Raw genomic sequence first — 22,336 nt, 5'->3', positions numbered from 1 at the left:
AGAGAAAATAATAATATGATTATTAAATATGTCTATCAAATATATCAACTCATATTTTTTTAATTTTTTTAATAATTAAAAAAATGACGGTTAATAAATTTATATATGAGCTTGGAACCACATTTGCTTACGCGAGAATGTGATGACTTTGGTGGTTCTATTGGTCCGTTCACTTTGCTGTATCGAGTTAAGGTCATATTGAGAAAAGTCTCAGCCTACAACAACTGAGCCGGGCATCTGCTTAGTAGTCACTACAAGAAATATGATCATTTACATCATTTATTTTGGTTACAAAAATAAAGAAAAATCGATGCAAATATTTTTTTACATCGATTTTTGATCGTCGATAGTTGGATGCAATTATTTGGTTATTTTTTAGTTTCAGGATCCATTTTATGAAATGGTTGTTAATTCCTTACCTTTTGCATCGATTTTTATTTGCTGCAAAAAATCTAAAATTGGTTGGAATTAGTCATCCCAACCACTAATTTGTTTGAATGCGAATGGACATTTGCATCCATAATAACTCGATGCAAAATAACTTTATTTGGATGCAATTGTTGCAACAGTTTATCATGTTTGTCCCTTCGTATCCATAATAACTCGATGCAAAAAAAAAGTTTGGATGCAAATGGACATTTGTATCCACAATAACTCGATGCAAAAATAACTTGATTTGAATGCAATCGGTGTTGCCATTTATTAGTGAAGCTCCCATCCTCATTAATATTAGACACCCTTTTTGCAACCAATAAGTGGAATAGACACCATCCTCATTAATAAAAATCATCAAGACAATGAACAAGATTCCGATCACCAAGTATTTACAAATTGCTAAGACATGCTCTGCATGTTCTGCTCTTTCATTCAACCAAGACACACTCCACATGATAATTATTGAGGATGTATATATATATATTAACATGTTACATGTCATGGGCAGCAACCACCTATATACTTAACTAGTTGCCCATTTGTCATTACAAGTACTAGTTTAGATAATAACTACATGTACATAAATAATAGAATTTCAATATATTAAACTGCTGCAATTATCCAGTCATGCAAATTACATAAATAACATCATATTACATTCCATCAAATATTAACCAAAATAATATAAATACTTGCCATGTACTGAATTAGTGGAGGTTCCTTTTTAACTTCAAAATGAATGTTGGGGAAGCAGGTGTGCGTCAAATTTCTTGATGCAAATTGTTTCCACTTTTAGCATCTCTCTATCATCCTTGATTCCACCAAACTAAGGCACAGCATTTTAGGCCATCTTTACCATCAACTTACAACCATACTTCTTTCAGGGCAACAGCCAATATGCACATATATATAAGCAGTTACATCTTCACAACTATGCTCTGCTCTGTCTTAATTCAACTAACTGGTCAACCATTTTAACATCAACTAACATTGTTCACACTTATTTTCTCTAATAGTTTATAAATACCATACACATAATTTATATCCATTTTGTGGAGCTAAAATTAATTATCAACCATGGATATAATATAACCATCAAAGGTATAAAGCCCCTGGCTATATATTTATTATTGACTAGTTTTAATTGCAACCACGTGTGAAGGGGATTCAATATAGCTTTCTTTGTATACCCAGCCCATGTTTAATTGACCTAATAGCAGCCACACAATAAAGCAACTAACTAAACCAGAATGACTGGACCATACACATGTTCCTAACTCAATAAAAGTGAATGCACCACTCCTTGTAATCACAAATCACAACAACACATTTACCGACATTGTTCAATACTGACAAATATATAATTACCATGCTTTTCAATATAACCTACCAGCATAATCATAGGATTAATTCATTATTGTGTTTGTAAACAGCCACCAATAACAGCACAATTATGCCAAGAAGCAAAAATGGTCTGAAATTACATTACCTATTTATGAACTCCCATCTTTAACATCCAACCTCGAGTCGAACCATATATATTCAGATCACCTTGTACTTGTAGAATTTGATCAACTTTTATATTATGGTCCTGACATAATATCCTCAGTACTTCCATAATATTTGGCATTGAGAACAAATTAAAAGACAAATAAAGCCAGCAGCATGGTCACCTTTGAAACATAAATGTCCTAGCATGATATAGGATAGCAAAGGTCAACTTAGTGATATTCTGACCATAAAAGTATCAGACTTTCATTAAAGGAACTACACTACTAAATGTGAGAATGCGATTAAAAAGAGAGAGAGAAATACAAATGGTCCACAAAAAAGAGAAATGCGATGTTGGAGCATATAACTTGTTATTTTCAAGATATGGAATGAAATAAAAAACTACAAGTTCTCTCAAGTGTTTGGTCATACTTTTCAATAGAACATCATTCTATCCTACGGCTTCACCACAAGCAATTTGCAAAATGACCAACAAAAGCTGAGATGCCTTGCTCCTCCGAAGACGAAACATATTTAAGGGAATATCTTTTAGGGTCAGCCGAACATACAAAGTATGCAATTTTGATTTCCTTAATGGCACAAGTAAAATTTCCCTTGTCCACGTTTGATAGTTGAGAACTTGAGATAGTGAAGGAAACGGCAAAAAAAATGAAAAAGCAGCTCACTTAAAACTCAGCCATTGTATTGGGTTAGGTTGAGTCGAGACTGCAACATCAGACCCCATAAAAACTTGAACTTTAATTATCTTTTACTTTCTTGGGGACCAAACAGAGAAATGGAAATAGATTCTAGCGAAACAATCGGATCTATTTTTAGTGACCATATAGTAACTAACACCAACGCCATTGTGCATCAACTAACCCAGACTATATTTAAAATCATTAAAATAGAAGTCCCCTGTTTGGTCACTCAAAAAAAAGGTAGAAAGAAAGAAACCCAGAAAATACACTTAAGCCCAAGTCAGATTCGAAAAAAACCACTCACCACAAACTATGATAAAGGAACATACCTCAGTTTTCTGAACGATTTGGTGGAGATCGATTTACAGAGTTGCTGTCAAGTACCATCTGAGAGAGAGAGAGAGAGAGAGAGAGAGAGAGAGAGAGAGAGAGAGAGAGAGAGAGAGAGTGGGGGGGCTAGGTTCTATTTTCCTGAGGAACATGAAATACCATCAAAGAGAGGGAGAGGAAGTGACCATGCGGGTGGTTCCTGAGATGGACAGGGAGGGGTGCGGGACTGAGATAGAGGAGGCCTCAAGGGCAGAGAGCTTTGAAGGGGGAGGGGTTAGGGCATAGGAAAAGAGGGAGGGGTGTGAAAGTGAGATGTTAGTGATGTACGCGTAACCTAAATTTCAAGTGATCTGGAACATTAGCTTGAGCGAGGGTCCAGCGGCACATTCTGCCTGAGTTCGCTCGAGTTCAGTGTCGAGTGAACGTTGAGCGTTCCAATCTGCCTGAGTTAGCTCGAGCGCAGTGTCGAGCGAGGGTCGAGCGTTTAACTTTGTCTGAGTTCGCTCGAGCGTCCTGTCAAGCGAGGGTCGAGCGTTCAACTCTGTTTGAGTTCGCTCGAGCGCCCTGTTGAGTGAGGGTCGAGCGAAAACATTTCACGCAGTTTTAGAAATCTCACGCTGTTAATGTGCATCCATCCAGAACTCGAAGCAATTACTACACATTTGCATCCAATTCTTTTGCCACATATAAAAAATCGATGCAAAAGGCCATATTCTTTGTAGTGAGTGTTTCAAGCCAATGATATGTTGGTTTGAGTCTTTATCTTTATGAGTCTGATCTGAGTCGAGTAAAATCTTAGATCTTCCTTGTATCAGCTTACTTCAGTCCGTCCAACTGACTAGTTAGTGTTAAGGTTAGTTTGGTTTTGGGAAAAAATGCTCATATATAGCATCTTTATTTGTTTTCGTTCTTTCTAAGAACCAAATGAAAGTTGTTAAGTCTTGGCATCTGTTTTGGCTTGCCTTTACAGCCTCTAGACCATTATCTGTGATGAATTTTCTACTCGATCAATTTATACCTGTGTCATGAAATATGTCTCTGCAAAAGTATTTTTCAAATTATCCCATGTATTTCATTTTAGATAATGGTTGTAGCCTATAATGTTGAGCCAATAAATTGTTGCATGAAATATATTATTATTAAAAATATGATTTTGTTTGTGACAAGATTATAGCCATGATCTGCAAACGGGATGGCTAAAATCTAATCTTTTTTTATATATATTTTTCTTATTTTTGAATTTGACGATCATGTTTCTTGATTGTTGGACCTATTCTTGAAACCAATAAGAAGGTAGTTTTCATCATACATGTGAGTATCAGTGCTTGATTTTCATAATCTCTGTTGCCCAAGTAATTGGATGAGAGTAGTATGTTTTTTTTTTTTTCTTGTTTACAGTAACTTCTTGGCTTTGATGGTGGAATTCACATAATCTTAAATTAGACCACAAAAATGTATCAGAGAACCCTATACACACAGCACATAATATGGGTGATCTCTCACCTTTTATGGATGTGGGGATTGTATACAGCATAATTTTCACTATTTGTTGATAGATTCTCTTGGATGCACTTTCTGGACTGTACAGGAATTTATATTGTTGTGCAAAGTTATACATGGGTTAAGAAGTCAGAAACATCTTGCTGAATCTGTGAAGATTGCTGCCAAGTTGGAGTTGCAGTTAGAGTTCTTCGTCTTGCACTGATCAACATTAAAAAGAAGATGCCGGATGTGAAAGACAGAGTATGGAAAGGTGTTGATCAATGTAATCAATACCGTATACTTCATTTCTTTATATAGAGCATTTACATGTTTGAGACTATATACCAGAAAGGAAATTAACTGACAAAAGATTATGTACAAATCATATCCTAAACTAACTCCTTAAATCACGTGATTGTTCATCATCCATATCAGCTGCACATACTGCTGCACTCATCATGGGATTTCTCTGTTTTTGGACTGATATGAGTTTTATTGCAGGATTGTCTTGGACAGCTGGAGATAGTCTTTCCTGATTGCTATTCTGACTAACATCCCTCCGCAAGCGAATGGGGGGAGAAGTGACCATGAGCTTGTCTTTCAAAAATAAAAAACGAGAAGAAGATAAACCCTTGGTAAAGATGTCTGCTACTTGGTCAATAGTGGAGATAAACTTCAAAGCCACATCCTTGTTAATTACCTTCTCCCGAATAAAGTGAACATCCACTTCAACATGCTTGGTACGAGCATGAAAGACTGGGTTGGAAGCAAGTGCTAGAGCCCCTACATTATCACACCAGATCAATGGAGGTGCAAAAAGAGAAATGCGCAGGTCTTTAAGGAGCATTCGCAGCCAATACATTTCTGCAACTGTCATGGCTAAGGCTCGATACTTGGCCTCCGTACTCGAGCGAGCTACAACGGGTTGCTTTTTAGCACACCACGATATCAAGCAAGGGCCCAAAAATACACTATACCCAGTGGTAGATCGACGATCATCCGGATTACCAACCCAATCCGAATCGCTATAACCATGAAGATCAAGAGAACCTTTAGTGAAATAAAGTCCATGATCTACTGTACCTTTAAGATATCGAAGAACCCATTTTGCCGCACTCCAATGATGTGTAGTAGGAGAGTGAAGATGTTGACATAGTTGATTGACGGAGTAGGCAATTTCAGGCCTAGTTAAGGTACAATACTGCAGCGCCCCAACAATCTATCTATAATAAGAGTTATCAGGTAAAGGATCCCCAGAATGTGAAGATAATTTGGAGCCAGAGGTACAAGGGGCAGAATAAGGCTTGGCTCCAAGCATGTGGGCACGATCAAGAACATCAAGAATATATTTTGATTGCCGAAGATGGAGGCCATGAGCATCTCGTGTCACTTGTATACTAAGAAAGTAATGCAAGGCACCCAAATCCTTAAGAGCAAACTCAGAATGAAGTTTAGCAATTAAGGAAGAAATAAACAAAGGATGAGTACCAGTAATAATAATATCATCGACGTAGATCAAAATAAAAATATGTATGCCCGACTGGTTATAAATAAAGAGGGAATGATCAACTTGAGAACCACAGAATCCGAAATCCAGTAAACATTGAGATAGGCGCTGGAACCATGTTCGGGGGGCTTGTTTAAGGCCATAGAGAGCCTTATTTAACCGACAAACATAGTTAGGATGTGTAGCATCAACATAGCCGTGTGGCTGCTCAATATAAACTTCTTCAGCTAAGGTTCCATGAAGAAAGGCGTTGGAGACATCAAGCTGTCTGAGCTCCCATCCAAAATGAACAGCAAGGGCAAGAACAACCCTCACAGTGGCTGGTTTAATGACTGGACTGAAGGTCTCTGAGAAATCAATTCCATTTATCTGTTCAAAACCTCGAGCAACTAAGCGTGCCTTTCTCCGTTCAAGAGAACCATCAGAATTTTCTTTCTCCTTGTATACCCACTTTGTGTCAATGATATTATGATGAGGAGGACGAGTACACAAGGTCTATGTATTGTTGGCAAGGAGGGCATCATATTCTTTATCCATTGCAAGTTTCCACTCTGGGAGGTCATAGCTTGTGAGAATTTAACTGGAGGTTTAGAGCCATGAACGGTAGCTAAGGCTTGAATGGGATGCCGGGTAGAGTAATGTAAGGTATATTCAGGGAATTGTTTGGGCTTCAGAGAACCAGTTTGGGAACGTGTGATAACCCGAGAAGGAGGGAGGGAGTTGGAGTTAGAGGGATTTTGATGCTCACGTGAACTATGTGAGGGGAAATAATAGGAGATGATGGATTAGAATTTAAAAGAGAAGACTCACCTGGCAAAGGAGAAAAATGAGGATCTGGAGTAGTAACAGCCGTGGATGTTGAAGAAATATCAGCACTTGGAGTAGATGGCAAGACAAGTGTTTGAGATGTAGGAAGAAAAATTGGACAGCTAGCAGCAACAGTATCTTTAGAGGCGTGATTGAGAGGTGGCTATGATGGAGTTGGATACAATTTTTCATCAAAGACCACATGTCTGGAGAGATAGAGTTCCTGAGTTACCGGATCATAACACCTATAACCCCTATGATTAGAAGAATATCCAAGAAAAATGCATAATTTATTGCGAAAAGCAAGTTTATTAGATGCATAAGGACATAGAAGGGGATAACAGGCACAACCAAATGAGCGTAGTTGCAAGTAGTCTGGTTCTTTTTGAAAAAGCTTACTGTAAGGAGACACATTATGAAGGAGAGGTGTCGGCAACCGATTAATCAAGAAAATAGCTGTTAAAAAAGCATCAACCCAAAAAGATTTAGGAAGATTGGATTGTGCTAAAAGAGACAAACTAATTTCCATGATATGCCGATGTTTCCTTTCAGCTATGCCATTTTGCTGAGAAGTGTAGGGGCAACTACGACGGTGGTGAATCCCATTTCTATTAAGAAAAGAAATAAAAGATGTGGATGTATACTCACCACCATTATCTGATTGGAATTGCTTGATTTTACGGGAAAAGAGATTCTCAGCAAGAATTTTGAATTTAATGAAACAAGACAAAACATTAGATTTATTTGAAATTGGATACAACCATGTAAACCGAGAATAATCATCGATAAACAAGACATAATATCGACAACCACTATTCGATAAAATAGGCGACACCCAAACATTTGAATGCACAAGTTCTAAAGGACTGGTAGAGACTCTGATGGAATCAGTGAACGGTAGACGTTTACTTTTTCCCAACTGACACGAAGAACAGACTAAATCTTGAGATGCAGGACCAACAACAGGAAGCTTGAAGGAATTGACAACTTTTGAAGTGACTTGAGCTGATGGATGCCCAAGCCTTGCGTACCAAATGTCTAGAGATGTTTTAACACCAAGGAGAGCAATGAAAGCATGACATTTATTGAAGGAAGATTTATGGAATGAAATGGGATATAAGCCACCCTCACTCAGCCCCTCCAGAAGATTTGTTCCTATTTTGTTGTCCTTAACAAAATAATGAGAGTCCGTTAGAACAAAGAAACAATGATTGTCAACACAAAAACGATTAATTGAGAGAAGATTAGCCATTGCTTCAGGACAATGAAGCACACGATTGAAAGTTAAATCCTTCTAAGGTGTTTGAATAGAGAAAGAACCGGTATTGTGAATGGACAAACCAGAACCATTACCTATGGCCACAGAATCCTCACCTGCATAGACCTCCTGCAAAGTCAAATTAGCAATGTCATTAGTAATATGTTGGTTAGCCCCACTGTCCGCAATCCAGGTATTATTATCCTCATGAAGTGAGTTGCTTTGAGCAACCATTGCAGACAATTGAGAAGGAGGAAACAATCCAACGCTTGATGACTTATTTTGCCACAGATTTGACAAGGCATTCGGTTTTGAGGGTGCCGTGAGGTTGGGTTTGACTGTGGGGTTGGTGTTTGAGGTGTAGCAGGCCTCGGTTTTGTTTGGGAATATGAGTTCTTGAACTGGGATTTAGGAGGAAACTAATTACGGTGTTTACGGGGGCCTCTTTGCTACTGGTTCTGGGAGGCAATCATTGCAAAGGAAGACTGGTTAGAAGAGATTTGGTGTTGGTTTTCAATCAAACTTCCATAAGACAGTAACTCAGACTGCATATCATCAAAACTCATTGATTTGTCACGTAAAGCAATATTGATGGAAGTAATAAAAGGAGTATAGGCTGCATTCAAACCGCTAAGGACATATGAAATGAGATCATCATCCTCCACAGGTTTTCCAACAGCAGCTAACTGAGCAGCCGATGATTTTGCACCTGTGAGATAGTCGGTGCAGTTTTTCTCACCTTGATGCAAGTTTTGTAGCTACCTTTTGAGAGTATGAACTCTCGAACGAGCTGTGGAAGCAAGCTTGTTAGCAAGAGCTAACCATACCTGTCGGGCTGAGGTGAGTCCATACACAGAGGAGAGGACCTGATCTGCAAGAGTGGCATTGAGCCAACCCAAGACAAATTGGTCCTTCTTTTGCCATACTAGAAATGCTGGATTCACCACAGAGTTTCCCTTATCATCTTGCAGGTGCTGCTCAGGGCACGGCTCACTACCATCCACGAACCTGAGCAAATCATTACTTCTCAAGGTTGGCACGAATTGGGAGGTCCAATTCAAATAGTTGCTGCCGTCCAACTTCACCGAAATTAGTTGACCAATATTTGGTGGAGTATAAACAATCGGAGCTGCAGAACTAGTGGAAGCCATTAGAACACAAAAGGATCAAGCGTGAGCTAATGAAGCTCTGGTACCATGAAAGACAGAGTATGGAAAGGTGTTGATCAATGTAATCAATACCGTATACTTCATTTCTTTATATAGAGCATTTATATGTTCGAGAAAAGGAAATTAATTGACAAAAGATTCTGTACAAATCATATCCTAAACTAACTCCTTAAATCACGTGATTGTTCATCATCCATATCAGCTGCACATACTGCTGCACTCATCATGGGATTTCTCTGTTTTTGGACTAATATGAGTTTTGTTGCAGGATTGTCTTGGACAACTGGAGATAGTCTTTCCTGATTGCTATTCTGACTAACAGGATGAAGTGTCAAGGAAATCATAGTTCAAGAAGGAAATTTATAATGTTTCTGAAATGCTCAGAAAATTTGAACATGAGAATGAATTTGTATGGCATGAGAAGATCGCATCCGGGGATGAGTTGCCATTACCCGAAGGTAAGAAAATTGTGAGTATTATTTCCTACAAATCGCCAAAAATGGGAGAGCGGACTTGTGTTCAAGATATAAATGTACATAGAGGTTACCTGTATTTATGGACGAAATTTTCTTAAATATTAAGATTTTTCTTTAAAATGCCTTTTTCTTTTTGGATCGCTGTTAATTAAGATAGTGGCTGATGGCCAATGGATAATTTGCTTCGTCCTTGAGTTGTATGGACTAAGATGATTATGTAACTTTCAAGCGTTTAATGAGTAGAACCCATTAAAAATGGTGTATGGGCAGATTATGAAATCATCACAGGCTATTTACAAAGAATCTGGTCTTCATTTTCAATGCACTTTTTCATCCATCCAACAGTAGAATAATGTGGTAGTTTTTACTGTTGGTCAAACGCAAAATACCAACCATCAGATGGAAGTAGTGTGTCGGCATGTGCCAACTGCCAAGTGGTCGTAAAATCGAAATCATTTACGTATTTTTTCTCTTTTTTTAAGAAAAGGAAAATTATAAGGATGAACGTCGAGGACATTTGGGTGGTTCTAACTTGAAAGACGCTTTTCACAAACAATAATAATTCGGGGGAAGTCGAGCGCTCTTAATTGCCATGGCCGTGGTTCAGTTCAACTCTCTTCCCCGCTTGTGCAGAACCACAGCACCCTTATCTCCAATCTCATACACCCGTTTAGTCTCAACTGTTAGCATTCCGGTTTGCACTGCTTCCAACGTTTTGAAACTCCCGACCACCAGGTCGAGTCCCCTTCTCTCTCTCTCTCTCTGAGATGCGTGAATTGCTTCAAAGTTCATACTGAGAGCTGTAGTACCGTTCATGCTTTACTTGCAGGCGGAATAGTGCTATTTCTGCTCTGGTTTCTGAAGAGAACGCAGTCGGGTCGAGTTCTTCTGGAACTTATGTGTTCAAACTCACTTACTTAGAGGTGGGTTTTCGTTTTCTTTACTTGGATAGTTCATAAAGTTGCTTAATTTAGAGGCTCTGTGCGCAAATATTAGAAATTACCTTTTGTTTAGGGGAATAGTTGGTTGTGGGATGTTGGTGGATTGAAAATACTGGTTGATCCAATCTTGGTGGGTAATTTGGATTTTGGAATTCCCTGGCTTTATGATGCTGCCAAGAAGTTTTTGAAGACATTCCAGGTAATTCTTCGCTAGCTATTTCCTGGTTTGTACCTTTGTTTATGTATATGTAGTCCTTCCGTTGGTAAACTTCTACTGGGAATTGATGAACTTGTTCTGACTGGTTTGCAACTTAGTGCAGCTTAGCGATCTTCCTGAAATTGATTGCTTACTGATTACACAAAGCCTTGATGATCATTGCCATCTGAAGACCCTGAAGCCCCTATCTGAAAAGTCCCCAAATCTTAGAGTCGTAGCAACTCCCAATGCTAGGCCACTGTTGGATCCCCTTTTTAGCAATGTATGTATATCTGCAATCTTGATCTCTTTTTTTTTTTTTTTCCGACTGGATACTTGATGCTGATTTTGTCTTTAATCTTAATTGTATGTTGTTGATGTACGGAGGATCAAACATTCTCTGTAGACACCCAATGAGAAAATAGGATTGAACATTTATGATCTAGTGTTTGAGATTGTGAATTCATATGCTACACCAAAATTGTTTTTACATCATAGTCACTACCAATTTCAGGTCACGTACATAGAACCTGGTCAGAGCTCTGTTATTGAAGCAAGAAATGGTTCTACAGTCAGAGTTCAGGCCACTCCAGGGCCAGTTCTAGGTCCTCCATGGCAGCGCCCAGAGAATGGGTAATGCCTATTGTGCTTTAATTTGCCATTGTGAATTTAAATACTATATCTTCTGGATCCGATTTCCAAGAAATGGTGACTTTTATATGGTGGATCTTTGATCGTACATGATATCTTATCTAGGTTATGTAGATCTTTTTCTAGTAATTTATGCTTTTTGGTGTAATTTGTGGTCAGGTATCTTGTTAATTCTCCTCAGGGCCAACAGACTCTTTACTATGAACCCCACTGTGTATACAACAAGAGTTTTCTGGGAAAGGAAAGGGCTGACATTATCATCACACCAGTTATAAAACAGCTTCTGCCTAATTTTACGCTGGTTTCGGGACAAGAAGATGCAGTTCAACTTGCAAGGGTGCTGCACGCCAAGTACACCACTATTGCAAAAATTTTGCCTGCTAAATCATTAATATTGCATTAGTAAACTTTTTTGTCAACTTCTTTCCGCTTTGTATAGGTTCATCGTGCCAATGAAAAATGGGGACCTTGATAGCAAAGGGCTTCTTTCTAGTATAATTCAAGTTGAGGGAACAATAGAATCATTTAAGGTGTGCATTCTTTTACTTGATGTTTGTTTTATAAGTAAATGTTTAAGAACAGATGACTCCAGGCATCGCATTGAATGACACAGAGCACCATATTTTTTTGTTTTGGTGGGTGAAGGGGGATTTAGGACTGCTTTTGTATTCTATGAGTTGAATGTGACTGGCATGGCCTTCTCCTTTTCAAAATCCTTGCTTACTCAAAATTTTTTGGCAAACTGTAGTAATGTTTAATATACTTTTGAACATTGTCATCATTTTGATTTCATGAAAAAAGAAAGTTGCGGTGCTCTCCAAGTAATAGGGCTGGAAGCTTTTTCCAACTTCAGCCTTTTCCAACTTCTTTACTAAGTCGACCTTGTAGTTGTACCAAAGACCTTCCAGATGATTGATAAGTTTGCCAAGTTGGTGAAAGTTGAGAGTCAATATAATTTATCCTAGCTCCAGAGTTGTTTTTGCCTAAATTTCTATTCACTTCTGAAAGTCACGTCATTTCATTTCTGAAAGTCATACCAAACTCCACGTGTTGAAATTTTTGCTTTGTTGAATTAAAAGAGTTGCATATCTTGTAGAAGTTCTAGCAGGGAGTATTGTTACATCATGTGGGTCAAGGGCATACAAAGCGGATTTATGTTTCCAAATAAATTCTCTTCATTGCTTCTCTGAAACCTGTATGACTTTTTGCACTGTTTCAACCGGTGAGTAGTTGAGAGAGAGTGGGGGAGTCGGTTTCTGGCTTTTTCTGGGTATCCTAATGCTACAATTGTCCTGAAATTTGATAATTACAGTAGTCAACACTGTTTTAACTGATGAATAGTTTATGGGGGAGTGGGAGACCAATTCTGGCCTTTTCTGTGTATGGTAATTTTAAAGTCAGTCAAAAAATTACTGGGAATAGACATTAAATTTTGTTAATGCAGCAATTTCCCTCATCTTTGCTTAGGTCTCGTTTTTGTAATAGCTATGCATCTGTTAGATATGTCCATCCTGCAAATGTGACAAGCAACAGCGAACTGAACTGGTTTCCAATGCAGGTGCTATTGTCAAAGGAACTACCAGATGCTCAGGTCTTAGAGCCTACTCCTGGTGTACCACTACAAATCCCAGCACCTTCAAATCTTCCGTAGTGCATCTGTATAATCTGCCATCTATTCAAGGTATGCACATATAAAATCCTGTATATTTTCCCCCCATTCACGTAATCTGTTTGTTTTCAAAAACAATTCGAATAAAAGAATACAACGCGATTACCGATCCTTTAATTCGAAGTTGTGTATGCAATGTTTGAGTTTTATAAATTTCAGGTGGGATCTCTAAATTAGAAGGTGATGTCAGGTAGGAAAGCTCTAAGTACTGTGGTATAGAAAGCGCTACTAGCAACATAATTTAGGCATGGTTCTGTGAAAGGAGAGAAAAGGTAGTCCTAAGTCCACGATCCACTAGACTCTTTTCTTTAAACCATTGAAGAGCTGCAATTATCTGAATTTGTATGATCTAACTGCAGGCAGGGAAGCAGTGATTTTCTAGTAGTTTTACCAATCAAGTTAAATACATAGTTACATAAAGGGATATAAAAAGAACAAGGGTTCTGCCAAATGTAGCAATATATTCTCCAATTTCAGTGTTGGATGTTTTAGTCTTAAACGTGCAAAGCACATGTGATGCTTCACTAATGTTGCCTTGATTTGAAGTGAAATGAAAGAATGAGAAGACACAGAAAATCTTGAAGCTCCAACCTCCATTTGGTAACTGTTAAAGGTAGCCTATGTATCATTTGTCAGATGGCTGATCTTGTGATGTTGTGCATGAACGTTATTTTCCATCAAGAACTCAGGATATATATCTTGCCATCAATTGCTAGAAACCAAACAATATGCGGACTGATAAATTCAACATATTACAATATGCAATGGCAAACGGTCTTGGGTGTCGACCATATTTTGTTTTCGCGAATCCTTTTTTATGTTTTCCTGTTCAATTATATTCGTTGAATCGAAGACTTCTTGCGTAGAGCATGTCTCTAAAATGTGTATGTATTAACATCACAACTACTAAAATGGCTATAAAGAGGGTTTTCTAATGATCTTTCTTAACACAAGCTCTCCTTTCGTTTTTGCCTTGTAAACTGCCACATGCTGGTTCCCATCCGCCTGCTCTCAAAGTGTATATATTCATCTCAAAAACTTGAGACATGACAACGTTAAGATCGTGTGATTTAGAATTTTGATGGAAAGAAAGAAAGAAAAGGCATTGGCTCCTCAGAAAAATAAAATTCAAGTAAAGAAAGACATGGTTTCCACTTTCATTGATTTAGTGGTGAAGTGAATATATGTTGGATCGCATGGCTGCAAAACAATACGTGGATGCATTTGAACGATTAAGCGTCTAGGGACAGAAGGACGGTTCTGAGGTGATATATTTAAATTAAAAATGAAAGGTATCTGCATTTAAATACAGAGGTGATACGCACGTTTCATGTATGAATGGAATGGGTAGTTGGCTCGAATATTCTCTCAATTTCAATCATGTTGCATTACTTTGGTCAATTAGTACTCATGAGTCTTCGTTAAGACATTCTTGAAGGTCTGAAATTAGAGTCATTTTGGCCTTAAGAGTCACGGAAGGGACGCTTTTTAGCTACTCTCTTCCCCTCCAGAGAAAGCAAAAAGAAACCAAAGCTCAAAGCCCCACTGCACGTTCCAAGGATCCATTGTCTAACCCAAGTCTACCAAATGAAATCTGACTACTTGGGTCGATTTGCCAGTTAATGAACTTTGTTGTCATCTTGTTGATCAAATCTCTAACAACAGGAATGAAGATTAATCAAATATCTAAATTATTCAAATATCTCTCAGAAGAAATAGAGATTTAAAAAAGAAAGAGATTCCCATGTTAGGTAATTCAAATAAGAAACCATGTAGAAATTAACAAAAGAAAAATAGCAGACTTGATGATATTCCCATATCGATTTTGAGAAACATACACAAAAGGTCAAGGGTGTATTGTTATCCTCTTATTAAACAATCCATCTTAAGTTGTCCTTTTGAGCATGACCTGAAACCTCTGTGTGAGTAATTTTCCATCCTTAGCACGGCGCAACTAACTCAGCAAAAACAGACTTTCGGTGATTCAAATTAGGTGAAACGTATTAAAGAATATAATATAAATAATTATATTTATCTCTTTTCATCAATTTAAATTTTTGTGACAAGTGATAATTTTACATGGTATTAAAATAGAGATCCTGAATTTGAACTCTAATTACACTTATATTTCTTTTAGGACAAAAACATCGACAGATCTATATACATGCATATAATCGTTCCTAATGCTTGTGTATTAAGATAAACTGTTCTCCATATCTAATTAGAGGGACAATTTCTAATATTTGGAAAACATAGCAAATATGTTACTAAGTTGTTTTTAACAAACATCAAAATTGATGAGACAAAATTTAAATTAATTATGGTGGCTAATTTTAACGGATAATCAAAATAGAGAAGTTGAGAATACAAGATATTTGCTTAAAACACAGATAAAACAACTCAAAAAATTATTCATTAATAGTAAAATTTTAAATTATTTTATGAAACCCACAAGTCGGACTTAAATAGTTGTAAAATTTGAGGAAAAATAATTAATAGTACCCTTAATCCAATGAAGATATTAAGTTTTTTTTTCCATATGTGGGATGTTTATGTCTAGATTCTACGTTGATTGCATTGAATTATTACCTTAAGAAGATGAACAAAGCAAGAATGAATATAAATATATGATTTGAGGGGTAATAACTAATATAGTCCTTAGTCCAAGGAAGATATTAAGATTTTCTTTCATATTTGTACATATTCATTGAGTATCTTATACTCCAAAATTAAGTTTCTTTCCCATATCTTAAATCCAATATATATATATCTATATATGGATAGGAGAATTTGAAAAAAAAATCCTCAACTCCAAAAAAATCAGTAAAGTTAATTGTCTTAAAAGTTGTTTCATGATCTTCAAATTTCAAAACTTCGCCACCATTTTCTTTTTTCAAATTTTTTATGTTTTCAATAAAAATAGTTATCTCATCCACTAGGTTATCTTCATCAGGATAGGTATCGTAGAGTTACACCTTATGGAAGAATGTCTTCAAACTCTTCAGCTTGAGCTTGAACCTCATGCAATAATCAACGAAACCTTTAGCTTAAAGAGTACTAGGAAATTCTGGTAAATCAACTCTGAAACTGAGACTCTCATGACGCTCCTTCTAACTACGGTACTATCAAAATAGAGCACAATTGTGATACGGCTTCTCAAAACTAGAATCGGAATCGTGATCTTCTATTTCACGATTACTGATATCCTGCACCACTAAACACTAGGTTAACTTTGCAACTTGTCTATGTAAATCTTTAATCATCACATCTTGAATGTTACGATCACGGTGTGAGACTTCCTCGTTTGGAATCTATTCACGACGACCACGACAACCAGCCATGAAAATTAATGAGATATAACCCCAGGAAATATGCTTAAACTTTGATACCGGATATAATTTAGATTAATTACGGTGGCTAGTTTCAACAGATAATCAAAACAAAAAAGACAAGAGATCCTCCCAAAACATAGAGAAAACAACTCTGAAAATTATTGATTAATAGTAAAATTCATAATTAATTTACAAAACTCATAAGCCAGACTTAAATAGCTATAAAATTTGAAATTATGAAGATTTAATCTTAATTATTATATGAAAAATTAATATAAAAATAAATAAGAATCTTATAAGAAATTTGATCAATATTAAAATCAAAATTATTTTTAAACTTGAAGTTAAATATTTACTAATAAGATAAAAATTAATATAAATATATGATTTGAAACAATTTTTAAACTAAAAAATATATTAAATTTTTCTTTTTATATTTGTGGCATCTAAAACCCTTTTGGGACAGGTCCAACTCAAGAGTACGTGTTGTGCAGGATGAAATTGTTTGCTGGGTCCCATCAAATGGCTGCTAGGTCATCCATGAACCGAGAATACCCACCCCCCTCTTTGGATTAGTTTATACGTCAATTAGTTAAGAATCTTGGGAAAATGTGGGATTGAAAGGATCAGAATATCGCCCTCTCTGCCCTCTGGTCATCACCAAGAAAGATAAACTAAAGAAATGGAGAATATACTCAGCACATCTACATGATTGCCTAAATGCTCCTTTTTCTATATTACTTGATAATTGAGATTATGCCTCCCCGTGGGGTTTGGAATATTCGGAGTTGTGCCTTTGAAGTGGTAAATTTTCACTGAATCCATTATTGTTGTATTCCCCTAAAGAGAATGGCCCTAGTTGGAGCAGATTTTAAATATGCTCCAACTACGTCCTTTGTCCTATGCCTCTTTTGTTTCTTTTCCAATAAGACTTTGATTTATGTTGACATTATGTGATAAGATCGATTATCTTAGGCCTGGCTGTACCTAAAAATCTCGAAACCGCCCGTTTAAAAAATGCACGACACGCTTTTGTTTCGATTTGCGTGACATGATATTTTGTAATTAATTAATATGACTGAATGTCATGACATGAAGTGCCCAAGGTTACCTTTGTTTGTGTGTGAGAGATTGTTAGGCAGGTGAGTTATATAGCTGTAAGGTTCCAGATTGAACTCCTACACTAGAAATTCATTGATCTTTAGAATGAATGAACATGTGTCAATACACATGCATTCATATCCCAAAACTTCAATTCTTTTTCTCCTATCACTCTTTGGCAAGAATGAACATGGAGGAATGATAAAGTACTGCCGTCAAGCAAGATTTAGTACTGAGGAGAGTGGATTCTACACGATTATGGGCATCTGGATCTTGACAGAAAGATTTATTTATCTTGGGCAAGTAGAAGAAAAGATTTGATTAGGTGTCAAGTTTGTAATCGCCCAATCGAATTCTCAAGGATCAAGATTCTGTACTTGTCATGTTAATATTCTTTTAAGGGAGAGGATGGCTTCTTTTTTGTTAATAAAGCTTTTAATTCCCATCATGAATTCCCATCACGAAGCAACTGATGAGATGTCTTGTGCCGAAAGAGAAGGTGGATCCCACAAAAGATATGTTAGATACTAGCAACAAGACAATCCTGTTTACCAAATCCTTGCCACAGAAGTCTTTGGTCATTGGAATAGGGAAAATTACACAGCATTTAAATAATTGGAAATTTGTGTGAACAGAAATTAAAATGTCTTGGAGATACCAAGGATATTCCCTGTCCCTCCTTTTCGAACTATTTCAAGGTTAATGGTTTGAAATCCATATCCTGCTTATGCATTTGATATAAGAACTGGCAAGATAACGATTGATTGTTAGTTGAGATCCAGAGTAAATCTAGAACCTAACATTCAACTTTTGCTGGCAGCTTATGATAAAGTTCATCTGCAATGGTACCTGTCCTTAAATACTCAATTATTGAGTGCACAATGTAAAGTACCTGCTTCCTAAATCTTCACAAGAGCATCACCAATTTAGTTGCTCCTGTGCATTATTATGGTCACGTCTAGCTACTTTCTGAAATCTGAACTCAGAATAAAAATTTATTTTTATTTATCCATCTGTAAATAGTGTCAGCAATAATGGAGAGCTACCAAGAAGGATAATTAAAGATTTGACTCCCACCATCCCAGGTATCCAATGAGCTCTGGACGTTTTACACACCGAAAACAGGAAAACTAATAAGGTAACAAAAGTCAGAATGGTGATGTGAGGATATCTTAAAAGGATTTTCTATCAAATCTTGATTACAAAACTTTTTTTTACATCATTCTACAGCTCTATGAAAGTTAAAACACAGGAGAAGTAGTGGTAGTGTGGGTGGAGGATGATGTAGCCGGGGAATCAGAACAAGCTCTCTTCCCACTATGGCTAAACCTTTCTTCAGATTGTGCTTGGGAGGGCCGGGATTCTTTGTGCTGTAATCTTTGAGCTTTTTGAGATGCTGATGCCTGTTGCACTGCAGGTGGTGGTGGTGCAGCCACTGGAGCATAGATTCCATTTGCTGCAGCAACACCGGCTGCTTCCCCTGATGCCGCCATTGCTGCTGCATAATCAGGTGCTGGCATCCATATGCCTCCCACAACTACAACTTGTGGTGGTTGTGGATTGACATTATTTTGGATTGATGGACTTGGTCTTCTTGTGTGCAACCTATATTTCTGGAATAAATAAAAGATTATGAAGATTTAGGCCCAGATTTCAAAACAAGCAGATGTACGACATATTCTAACCATCCTAATTGTCTCAACTTGAAAATCGGTGGAGAGTCTGTAATTTTGTGTTACATTAAAGACTAGTTCTAATCTCCTTTCTTAAACCCTGAATTATCTCATATTGCCAAAATTAGACAAACTCTCGTAAAAGGCAAACAGAAATGCTTTTGCCACCTGACTCAATTATGCAAAATGGCTATGTTATCCTCGAGAAAATTAACTGCCAATCACTGAAGTTCACCCAATCATCCCAATGCCCAAATCGAATTAGTCTAAAAAATATTAGGACCCAATAAAACGATGATTGGTAATTACAAACCTGTAAATGGCTTTTGACTTCGTCATTAGTAAGCCCATCAACCTTCATTAGCTCCCTGATTTGCTTAGGTGTCGCTGCTGCAATACAACCAACCAATCACTGCCGAATATCAATAATCCATTCAACTTCAATATGTGTGTGTGTGTGTGTATATATTCAACAATCTATTCAACTCAGTCTAATCCCACAAAATTACAATTAAATTCCTCATTCAAAATAATCAAAATTTATTTCAAAAAGAACAAAAACACACACAATTACACACACCATGTGAACCACCAAGTTGTTGAAGCGCATTCAAGAACCGCCTGTGCAACTCAGGGGACCAATTCCGCCTCTGCTTTCTCTGAGACTGCCCTTCTCTCTGTTCTCTTCCGTCATTTCCATCACTCCCTCCGGTGGCTGTTACCGCCGAAGAACTCGTCGTAGCCACCACCACAGCCGGCGCCGCCTCCCGTGCCAGAGAAGAAGGCGTTTTGCCCTCTGATGCATTGCTCTTCCCGACACTTTTCTCTCTTTGGAAAGGCTGGAAAGCACCACCACCACCACCGCCACCGTTCCTCTTCAAATCCGCTGCCTTTCTCGGTACATCCTGCAAAAAACCCATAAAAAGCTTCAATCTTTCCCATCCTTTCCCTCGATTTTTTTTTTTTTCAATTTTCTACCTCTTTGGGTCGTGGATCTGAGGTGGGGTTATTCCACAACTGAACGGATCTAAGCCAATCAGATTTCTTCTTACTGTCATTGCGTATCACCTTCTCCGTATTAGCCTTGTGCGAATGGTGCTCTTCATTATCATCATCGGATGAAGCAGACCGCTTTATCGGAAAGAACTCCTCGAACACTGGTGGAACATCATTTGAAGTCGTCTGCTCCGAACTCTCAGACTGGCCATGCGAGTTGTTTTCCGTTGTCGTCCCTGACAATTGTTGCCGACATGCCTCAATAGCTGCACGAACGCAAAAAACCGAAATGAAAAAAAAAAATATTAAACAACAATTCTCAAAAAAGAAAATGGCTAGTTCATTTAAGAAAAAGTTGAATCTTTGGGACTAATTACCATGGGTAACAAGCTCCAAACAGAGAGGTAGCTCTCGCCGAAACACCTGGATCTTGCGGAGCTCGTCCTCTAAAGCTTTGACATATTTCTGGACGCTCAAACCACCGTGATGTTGCATTTTCTCGTTCAGAAATAGAGAAAGAGACGGAGAAAATAGCATAGTCCGTTGTAAAATTATGGGTTTCTAATGCAAAATGCTTCGGTCCAGAAGATACAATATAATCACCCCAACAACGAAAGGTATTTTGTCGAAAGCACATCAATAGTATAGATCTGACTTCTCAAACATGAATTTGGTATCTAAACAGAATCCCAAAACGGAATAAACTTCGAAACTCCCCAAGAAAAAAGTATCAGCTGCTTCCGATAGAAAGACCAAACGGCGTAAGAACATTCAAAGAAGGAGAAACGGCAGACGGAGGGGCAGATTACGAAGTCGCGGCGTCGCGTACAAAACGAATCTTTTTTTTATTTGTTCTCTTATATAGAGAGAGAGAGAGAGAGAGAGGGACAAGAAAGAGAGGTTGAATATTCGGGAGAGGGATTCGGTTTTCAGTCATGGTGGTGGGCTGGCACCGCTATTATTTATTTATTTTAAAATATATATATATTATTTATTACGTAGTGATTGTTGTTTGATTGAGATAAGATCAAAAAGAGGGGTCTGATCTTATTTACTTTATAATTATCTCCATGGAATATACCTCGGCCTCGGATTTCCAACCTGGTTGAAGACTGAAGCCAACGGAATCTTCCTGTATTCATTCTGAAAATATATATATATAAATAATATTTATAATCGTGATTATATAAATATAATGTAATTTTTTTAATAAAAATAAATTAATATTAAATCTATATAAAAAATAATAATTTTTTAATTATAAATTTTAGTTTTTTAAAATAATTTATTCACATACTCTATAACTATATAAATTAATTTATATATATATTCGTTAATTAAATAATAAACATAAGTGGCTTTTCAGCCTTCCCAAGAGCCAAGAGCCAAATCACATTGACTCTGCTCTAATCCTAACGTGCCAATGCAACCACTCCTTCTAACCCTTTACTATTCTACAATGTATTAAAAAATTTCATTTTTAAAAAAATATATTTTTAATCATTATAAAAAACTACAAAAATATAAAATTACTTCTTTAATTATTAAATAAAAAATAAAATAAAAAATTTTAAAATTTTAAATTCTATTAATTTTTAGATATATTTGTCCGTGATGTTTTATGTATTAATATTTATAATTATAATCAGTTAAATAATAAATAAGATTGAAAATAAAATTTTATATTTTTTTCTTATTTTTTTTAAAGTCAGAGATCATGTGGATCATTGACATCTGTCTATTGATGATACAATACCATCATATATAATATACGATCTAAAATATTTTTGCAACTAGATCATTCATTGCTTTTATATATATATATATATATATAGGAAAATGCTATATCACCCCGCTGGGAGCAGTAGTGTATTTTCTTTGTTTCTTAATGATTAAGAAATTTTTTTTAATATTATTATGAATTTTTTCTAAATATTTAAAAATATTAAAAAAAATTCTTAACCTAACGGAAGCTCCTAGCGGTAGCTCTAGAAGGGTCCATATATATATATATATATATAATTAGAATGTATATTAGGAGCTGTTAAGTGTATTTACCTACTAACTCACATCAATTGAGTGTGATCCTCAATTGTTTTCCTTTATTCATATATTTTACAA

General features: G+C 36.7%; 2 protein-coding genes and 1 pseudogene across 3 annotated transcripts; 1 reads left to right on the top strand and 2 right to left on the bottom strand.

The window, feature by feature from the left end:
- Window positions 1-8,564: 8,564 nt before the first annotated feature.
- Window positions 8,565-8,679, bottom strand: LOC122300001 (annotated as a pseudogene).
- A 1,488-nt stretch (window positions 8,680-10,167) lies between these two features.
- LOC122299853 lies at window positions 10,168-13,904 on the top strand. Of its 2 annotated transcripts, XR_006239785.1 has the most exons (10): window positions 10,168-10,391; window positions 10,486-10,579; window positions 10,671-10,796; window positions 10,918-11,076; window positions 11,308-11,426; window positions 11,604-11,795; window positions 11,884-11,974; window positions 13,003-13,125; window positions 13,273-13,385; window positions 13,473-13,904. XR_006239785.1 is itself a non-coding variant. In XM_043110316.1 (9 exons), the coding sequence occupies exons 1-8, from the start codon at window positions 10,249-10,251 to the stop codon at window positions 13,093-13,095; spliced, it is 1,017 nt and encodes a 338-aa protein (XP_042966250.1). In that variant the 5' UTR covers window positions 10,168-10,248; the 3' UTR covers window positions 13,096-13,125; window positions 13,273-13,904. The 2 variants fall into 2 exon arrangements, 1 of the variants encoding a protein (XP_042966250.1); XM_043110316.1 differs by having other exon boundaries at window positions 13,273-13,904.
- A 4,799-nt stretch (window positions 13,905-18,703) lies between these two features.
- Window positions 18,704-21,119, bottom strand: LOC122299787 (transcription factor HHO2-like). Its single transcript, XM_043110234.1, has 5 exons — window positions 20,593-21,119; window positions 20,198-20,481; window positions 19,800-20,124; window positions 19,533-19,609; window positions 18,704-19,159 (listed from the first exon to the last, which is right to left on the bottom strand). The coding sequence occupies exons 1-5, from the start codon at window positions 20,750-20,752 to the stop codon at window positions 18,788-18,790; spliced, it is 1,218 nt and encodes a 405-aa protein (XP_042966168.1). The 5' UTR covers window positions 20,753-21,119; the 3' UTR covers window positions 18,704-18,787.
- Window positions 21,120-22,336: the final 1,217 nt, after the last annotated feature.

This window comes from Carya illinoinensis, chromosome 16, assembly GCF_018687715.1.
Source record: "Carya illinoinensis cultivar Pawnee chromosome 16, C.illinoinensisPawnee_v1, whole genome shotgun sequence".
Taxonomy (NCBI): Eukaryota; Viridiplantae; Streptophyta; class Magnoliopsida; order Fagales; family Juglandaceae; genus Carya; species Carya illinoinensis.
The sequence above is the reverse complement of the archived record's forward strand: the minus strand, read 5'-3'. Positions and strand labels throughout refer to the sequence as shown.